Source organism: Cebus imitator, unplaced genomic scaffold (assembly GCF_001604975.1).
Source record: "Cebus imitator isolate Cc_AM_T3 unplaced genomic scaffold, Cebus_imitator-1.0 Scaffold110, whole genome shotgun sequence".
Classification (NCBI taxonomy): domain Eukaryota; kingdom Metazoa; phylum Chordata; class Mammalia; order Primates; family Cebidae; genus Cebus; species Cebus imitator.
This window is the reverse complement of record NW_016107425.1, coordinates 1345601-1354148: the sequence shown is the minus strand read 5'-3', so window position 1 is coordinate 1354148 and position 8548 is coordinate 1345601. Positions and strand designations below refer to the sequence as shown.

The window sequence follows — 8548 nt, the reverse complement described above, 5'->3', positions numbered from 1 at the left end:
ATATATATATATATATATATATATATAAAATTTCTTTTGGTTATTTTATAAATCCTTTTCTATATTGTCATATAATAGTCATATTTATTATCTTGAATATCTGTATAATATTCCTTTGATTTACTATGATTTTTTCATTCCCCTACCACTGAACTTGTTTCCAGTTTTTTGCTATTAATATTATACTTAGTGTTCCAGTGAATATCTTCATACAAATATTTTTCTGTACAGAATTTCTTAGTTCTTTTGAGTTACGTCATTTCAGTAAGTTCCCAGAAGTACAATTTATTGGCCAAACTCTGTAAACCATTTTTCCTCTTTGGTTTTTGTTGCTGTTAAATACTTGATTATTTTCAGTTTGTTTATTAGTTACTTGTTTCTATGCTTAAATTATATTGTAGTTGTATTTATTGGTAATAAAAAGTTGTATGATTCTTACTGCCAGCTGTTGAGTTTTGGGATACATGAATCCAGTTCTTCCAAAGTAAAGAACTGTCATAAAGCAGCAGGGCTAGAGGAAGTTCCCATAAATACAGCAGGAACATTTTATAGGTTTCTGTGGGGATTCTGTAACTGTACAGTAAAAAATATCTGTTCTGCAGGAACTTAGGGTATAATATTCCCCTCACTTAGCAGGTAAGAAAAGGAAGCAACATAAAGAACAGTGTAAGGAAGTTACTGTTAAGAAATAAGTAAATCTGTTAAATACTTAAGAAGTAGCAAGCTAAACTAAAAGCTTAAATGCTTAAAGCTGAAGACCACATGTACTCTCATTGTCTCACAGCTTGATTCTTCCCAGAAAATAGATTATTCTGTTTTCTTTCCTATATGTGGTAGAAATTTGTATTTAAGAAACTCATCCCTAGCCTTAAAAATACTATTTTTTCAATAAATAACTTGTTGCCTTTAATGTCACAACTGTCATGTAATTGTATTCAATATAGTATATTTATATATACAGAATGTATAGTTGCCAGCCCTAATTTATATGTGATTATTCACATATGGTAAAATAAGTCAAAACAAAAACTATTCTAATCTCACTTATTAAAGCAAGAGACAAAGCTGTTTAATGATTATTTGGCTTGTACATAATTGGGATTTATTTAAATACTGGTGGTTAAACTTTTATCTATGAAACTCTGAAAACATTCTCATTCACTTTTCCTGGATACTGCAGCATCCTGTTTTTTTGTTTGTTTGTTTTTTAAGAAAACAGCTTCTCACCTTCAGTGGTGTATTTATAGCCAGATCACTGGAATAAACCCTCTTATATCTGATTGTATAAGCATTACTTAAAATAGTATGAAGCTTATCATCATTCCACCCAATGCAACTCCATATTCTGTTATCATTTCCCACACGTTCCTAGATACTTAGTTTTAAGACCTTGGAATCATTCATGACTCTTACACTGCTTCTCCTCCAATATCTATTTAATCTCTAGGTCTTAATTACAGTGTTTTCAGTGTCTCCCTCTCCACCCTTCCTTCCTGTTCTCCATTGGCACCACTTTGGTCCTGGGACTCATTATTCCTAGACCATTCCAACAGTCTAATTGGTCGCCTTTCCTCCAGTCCCTCCCCACTTCATTGTGTGTCGCACACTACTTAAATACTTAACTGTTCAGCCCCACATTTAAGATCCTCTGAAATCTGACCTTACCCAGCTCCCAACTTCATTTCAGTAGTGCAAGAGAACCAGTCAAAATGGAGCTTTTTAACTATTCCCTGTATGCACTGTCTTTATTGTCAGCTTCTGAGTGACATTAATTTTCCCCACCACTTTTCCTCCTAACCTGAGCCCAAACCTCTTATGCCTTCCTATTTGCCCCAGCTAGCATTAATTGGCTACACTCCCCTTCATCAGGTGCTAGCCATGCATGCTGCACTGTATTATCATTTACTTATTGTTTACTTGCCTGCATTAGGAGAATATAAACCCAAGATAGGCAAATGTTACATTTTAAATCTCTGTGTATCCCCCACTGCCATGGTAGAAAATAGTAGACTAATAGTTGAGAAGATGGACTTTAAAGTAACACAAATCTAGATGAATTCCGATTCTGCCACTTCCTGGCTATATGTCTTGAATAAGTTATTAAATTTCTGTTAGCCACTGTGCAATGTGAGCATGATTATAACCCTGTCAAAGGGTTTTTGAAAGTATTAAATAAAACATATATATGTAATGTGCTTATCACAATACTTGATATGTAACAAATAAATGATGGTAATTATTATAATAATTATGATCATCCTAACTGCCCAATGTTTGTCAGTCACAACATGATGCACTTCCAAGAATTGTATAATTTATCCCTTTCCACCCATAATATAAGGGGTGTTAGGGGTTTTTCTTTTATGCTATATGCAACTTGAATATGGAGTGTGTAATTTTTTATTGTTTAGCAATAAAAATTTACTCCTGGTTTATTCCCAGAAATTGCTTTACTTACTTATAGTCTAACCTATTGCAAAAAAAAAAAATGCAAACTTTGTGAAAACAAAACTTAAAAATAACTACCTTTCTTCTATACAGTTGTTGCTTCTATTCCAAGACAGACAATTTTTGCAGCAGAAAATAATATCTTCTCACACAGGGAGAGTAGACTCTGAAACTAAAAATACTTATAGAAAGTTCCAGAACTTAGAAAAGTGACCTTTTCACATGCTATATCAGGTACTATATCACTTAAATGTAAATGAGTCCTTTTACAGAAATTAAAGTAGCTAATAAGAAAAATAAATCTAAAGTTACTTTAAAAATTGCAGGCTAAGTACAAAACATTTTAAAACTTTCATCTCTTTGACAGCAAAGTGTTAGAATACAAGTGTTGTAAGAGGAGCATTTAAAACCTACTGAAGAATGTTTTGTTCATAAATTAACAAAAAGGCAAATAAATTTAGCCTTAGAGTAAAAAACAGCGAACCATACCAGCACCCAAATAGTCATACACCAGGGTGTCCTGAGGACATTACTTTAGCAGCCATTTCCCAGAGGTAGCTGGGGCTTGCAGCACAACTAGATTTAAACAGAAGAATCGTAGGAGTTCCATGGTTGTACCAGCGCCATGAGTAGGAACATCTGACACAAAATGTATTCATTCCATGTGGAATTAGTCAGTATAATTTGTCTTCAGCTAATCTAGAATGAAAGATTTGGTTCCTTGTTACCTTTTTTCTGCCTTTTTCAATGATAAAGCATATTTTACAATCTTTTTATTTTTTAATAGGGATCATATGGAGTGGTCTAACGAAGAAGAAGCAGCCGCCAGAAAAAAAGTAAAGGAAAACTCAGCTGTGCGAGTCCTTCTGGAAGAGCAAGGTAACCAACTGTGTGCTGTAGCTCCTGCTTTAGTCACTTTTCCTCCTTCTCATGTCATTGCTTCTGAGAGCCCTTAGCCTCTCCTGATGCCAGCCCACTTGTTCCATTTGGTAAAATTCCCAGTTCTTCGAGTGTAGTGGGACCAAAGTTAATGAAATTTGTATTCACCCTATAATTGGGCCTTTCAGTAGTCATATTATTGCTTTTTCTGGGAGATATACACATGGGTGGCATTTCAAACAAAATATGAAAACATAATTTTAAACTTTTCCACTTGCTGTGCTGCTTTTACTATGCTATTATGCATTTTACTTGCTAGGAACTTTGAACAAATTTATAAACTTTGAGCAAAGAAGATAAAGTTGTATCAAAATGATGCTGAAGTTTTAGGATTAATATAAAGTTTCAGTAAGGATTGAAGGCAGTTTTCTTGAAGGCCTTTATATTTAAGTTAAATTTAGGTAAGGCCATGCCAACCTTCATAAATGGCTTTTTAAAAATTGGCCTGTGCTACCATTAAAAAAAACCTGGGCACTGGGAGCCATGGTTCATGCCTGTAATCTCAGCACTTTGGGAGGCGGAGGTGGGCAGATCACGAGTTCAAGAAATCCAGACCATCTTGGCCAACATGGTGAAACCCTGTCTCTACTAAAAATACAGAAATTAGCTGGGCATGGTGGTGCATACCTGTAGTCCCAGCTACTCAGGAGGCTGAGACAGGAGAATGACTTGAACCCAGGTGGCAGAGGTTGCAGTGAGCTGAGATCACGCCACTGCACTCCATGCTGGCGACAGAGTGAGACTCCGTCTAAAAAAAAACCAACCTGGAAATGTTGATTCCATGTTATGGCTGTCATGAATAGAGCTGCAGTAGACATGGAAGTGCAGTTATCTCTTTGATATATACCTGTTAGTCATTTGTACATCTTCTTTTGAGAAATATCTACTCAGATGTTTTGGCTTTTTTTTTTTTTTCTGAGTCAAGGGTCTTGTTGCCCAATCTGGAGTGCAGTGGTGAGAGCATGGCTCACTACAGCTTTAATCTCCCTGGGTTCGGGTGGTCCTCCTGCCTTAGCCCAGGGTGGTATCAAATTCCTTGGCCTCCTACAGTTCTGGGATTACAGAAGTGAGCCACTGCCCCAACCTTGCAATTTTTTAATCTTGATTTTTTTTTTTTTTTGCTATTGAGTTATTTGAGCTCCTTAATATATTCCAGTTACTAATCCCTTGTCAAATGGGTAGTTTGCAAATATTTTCTTCCATTCTGTGGGTTGTCTCTTCACTTTGTTGATTGTTTCATTGCTATACAGGAGCTTGTTAGCTTGATGTAATCCCATATTCTATTTTTGCTTTGGTTGCCTGTGCTTTTGAAATCTTTAGACAAATAACAAACTAGACAAATAAAAATACTCCAGTGTCCTGGAGCATTTCCCTCAATGTTTTCTTCTAGTAGTTTCATAATTTCAGGTCTTAGGTTTAAGTCTTTAGTCCATTTTGATTTGATTTTTGTATACAGTAAATAAGAGTCTAATTTCATTCTTTTGTAAATAGTTTTCCAGTTTTTCCAGCACCATGCTGATTTGGTTACCATATGTTTTGCAGTCAGGTAGTATGATGCCTCCAGCTTTTTTTTTTCTGAGATGGACTTTTGTTCTATTGCTCAGACTAGAGTGCAGTGGCGTGATCTTGGCTTACTGCAGCCTCTGCCTCCCAGGTTCAAGCAATTCTCCTGGCTTAGCCTCTTGAGTAGCTGGGATTGCAGGTGCCCACCATCACATCCAACTAATTTTTGTGTTTTTAGTAGAGACAGTTTTGCCATGTTGGCCATGCTGGTCTTGAACTCCTCACTTAAAGTGATCCGCCCACCTCTGCCTGCCAATGTGCTGGGATTACAAGTGTGAGCCACCGCACCTGGCTTCAGCTTTGTTCAATTTGCTCAGGATTGCTTTGGCTATTCTGGATCTTTTGTGGTTCTGTAAAAATTTTAGGGGCCAGGCACAGTGGCTCACACTTGTAATCCCAGCATTTTGGGAAGTCTAGATTGAAGGATTGCTTGAGCCCAGAAGTTTAAGACCAGCCTGGGCAATATGGATAAAACCTGTCTCTACAAAAAATATAAAAATTAGCCAGGCACTGTGGCTCACGCCTATAATCTCAGAATTTTGGGAGGCCAAGGTACGTAAATCACCTGAGGTCAGGAGTATGAGACCAGCCTGGCCAACATGGTGAAACCCAGTCTCTACTAAAATACATATATATATAAATTAGCCAGGCCTGGTGGCATGTGCTTGTAATCCCATCTACTCGAGAGGCTGAGGCTGAGGCTGGAGAATCACTTAAACCTGGAAGACGGAGGTTGCAGTGAGCCAAGATCGCACCACTGCACCAACCTGGGCAACAGAGCAAGACTCTGTCTCAAAAAAAAAAAAAAAAAAAAATTAATCAAGTATTGTGGTCATGCATCTGAAGTCCCAACTACTCAGGGGGCTGCAGCTGGTGGATTGCTTAAGCCCACGAGTTTGAGGCTGCAGTAAGCTGTCATTATGCCATACCCCAGACTGGGTGACAGAGTGAGAACCTGTCTCAAAAAAAAAAAAAAAAAAAATTCCAGGATTTTGTTTTCTGTTTCTTTGAAGAATGTCATAAGTATCTTGATTGGGATTGCATTGAATCTGTAAATTGCTTTGTGTAGAATTGTCATTTTAACAATATTAATTATTGGGACCTATCAGCATTGAATATCTTCCCATTTTTTTAATGTTCTCTTTAATTTCTTTTATGAGTGTTTTACAGTTTTCCTTGTATAGGTATTTCACTTCTCTGATTAAATTGATTTCTAGATATCTTATATTCTTTGTAGCTATTGTAAATGGAATTGCTTTCTTGATTTCTTTTTCAGATTGTCCACTGTTGTCATATTTAAATGCTACTGATTTTTGTGTGTTGATTTTGTATCCTGCAATTTTACTAAATTTATCAGCTCTAACAGTCTTTTGGTGGAGTCTTTAGGTTTTTCTAAGTATAAGATCATATTGTTGCCCAGGTGCAATGGCTCATGCCTGTAATCCCAGCACTTTGGGGGGTCCAGGTGGGCAGATCTTGAGGCCAGGAGTTCGAGACCAGCCTGGCCAACAGGGCGAAACCCTGTCTCTACTAAAAATACAAAATTTAGCTGGGCGTGGTGGTATATGCCTGTAGTCCCAGCTACTCAGGAGGCTGAGGTGGGAGAATCACTTGAACCCAGGATGCAGAGGTTGCAGTGAGCCAAGATCACTTTCCCACCACTGCACTGTAGCCTAGGTGACAGAGTGAGACCCTGTCTCAAAAAAAAAAAAAAAAAAAATCATATTGTCTGTGAACGAGGCTAATTTGACTTCTTCCTTTCCAATTTGGTTGCCCTTTATTTCTTTTGCTTGCCTAATTTCTCTGGCCAGGACTTCCAGTATTATGTTGAATTAAAGTGGAAAAAGTGGGCATCCTTGTCTGTTCCAGATAGATGAATGGATAAAGAAGATGTGGTATATATACACAATGGAATATTATTCAACCATTAAAAAGAGAATGAAATCTTATCATTTGCAGCAACATGAACTGGAGGTCCTTATGTTAAGTGAGATAAGCCAAATACAGAAAGACAAATATTGCATGTTTTCATCCATATGTGGGAGCTAAAACAGTGGATGTTATGAAAATAGAGAATGCATTGCCAATTACCAGAGGCCAGGAAGGGGTAGGGGGTGAAGAGAGATTGATTAATGGGAACAAATATACAGTTAGATAGAAGGAATAAGACCTCGTGTTCAACAGATCAGTAGGGTGACTAATTCACAATAATTTACTAAACATTTCAGAATAGCTAGAAGAGGCCAGATGAGGTGGGTCCAGCCTGTAATTTCAGCACTTTGGGAAGCTGAGATGGGTGGATCACCTGAGGTTAATGACAAGCATTGATAAGGCTTTGGAGAAATTGGAGCTCTTGTGTATTGTAGTTTGGATTGTAAAATGGTGTGGCTGCTGTGGAAAACAGTATGGAAGTTCCTAAACAAAAATAAAAAATAGAACTGCTGTGTGACCCAGCAATCCCACCTCTGGTTTATATGCAAAAGAATTAAAAGCAAAGTCTTAAAGAGATACTTGCACACTTATGTTCATAGCAGCACTGTTCACAATAGGCAAAAGATGGAAGCACCCTAAATGCCCATCATCAGATGAATGGTTAAAGCAAATGTGGTATATACATAAAATGGAATCGTATTCTGGCTTAAAAAGGAAAGAAATCCTGTCACATTCTACAACATGGATGAACCTTGAGGACATTATGCTAAGTGAAATAAGCCATCAGAAAAAGATAAATACTGTATGATTCCACTTATATGAGACATTTAAAGTAGTCAAACTCATAGAAAGAAAAATGGTGGTTACCAAGGGCTAGAGAAATGGGGTAAACATTAAGAAAATTTAAGATAATTCCCTCTTAATCCTACTATTCTAATATAATTGTTTTTAGTTCACCATTTAGAACATTTACCCAATGTGTATATAGTTTTAAGCAGTTGTCATTATAATACATAGTTTGGGGATCTACTTTTTTAACCTCATGTTATTTCATAAACGCTTTTCCATAAAAGGGGGAGAGTTGTCATTTAATGGGTATATAGTTAATAGTCTGGCAAGATAAAAACATCCTGGAGGTCTGTTTCACAGCAATATGAATATACTTTACTGAATTATACATTTTAAAATAGTTAAGATGGTAAATTTTATGTGGTTTTATCACAATAAAAAAAAACACACACACTACAAACTAGAGAAGTGGGCCTGTGTCAGCTGGGTGTGGTGACTCAAGCCTATAATCCCAGCACTTTGGGAGGCCGAGGCAGGTAGATCATGAGGTCGAGAGATTGAGACCATCCTGGCCAACATGGTGAAACCCTGTCTCTACTAAAAAAAACTACAAAAATTAGCTGGGCGTGGTGGAGCACGCCTGTAGTCCCAGCTACTTGGGAGGCTGCCGAGATTGTGCCACTGCGCTCCAGCCTGGCAAAAGAGTGAGACTCCATTTCAAAAAAAAAAAAAGTTGGCCTATGTTGTCCTCATTGTATAGCTGGGAACCCACAGACACTTTGCCCAACTCCTATACTCTTCTCTGTAGAATTTTCCGCCTTATTTTTCTTAAAATGATTTCTCCCTTAGAACATGTTGGTTCTTTTTTTTTTCTTTT

At 37.1% G+C, this 8548-nt stretch overlaps 1 protein-coding gene across 1 annotated transcript in view; it reads left to right on the top strand.

Annotated features, from left to right (window-relative positions):
• METTL8 (methyltransferase like 8) overlaps positions 1-8548 on the top strand; it is a 103103-nt gene that overhangs the window by 70312 nt on the left and 24243 nt on the right. The window contains exon 3 of the mRNA XM_017538179.2: positions 3236-3327. Within this exon, the coding sequence (XP_017393668.1) occupies positions 3236-3327 (92 nt within the window). The remainder of the gene's footprint in view (positions 1-3235; positions 3328-8548) is intronic.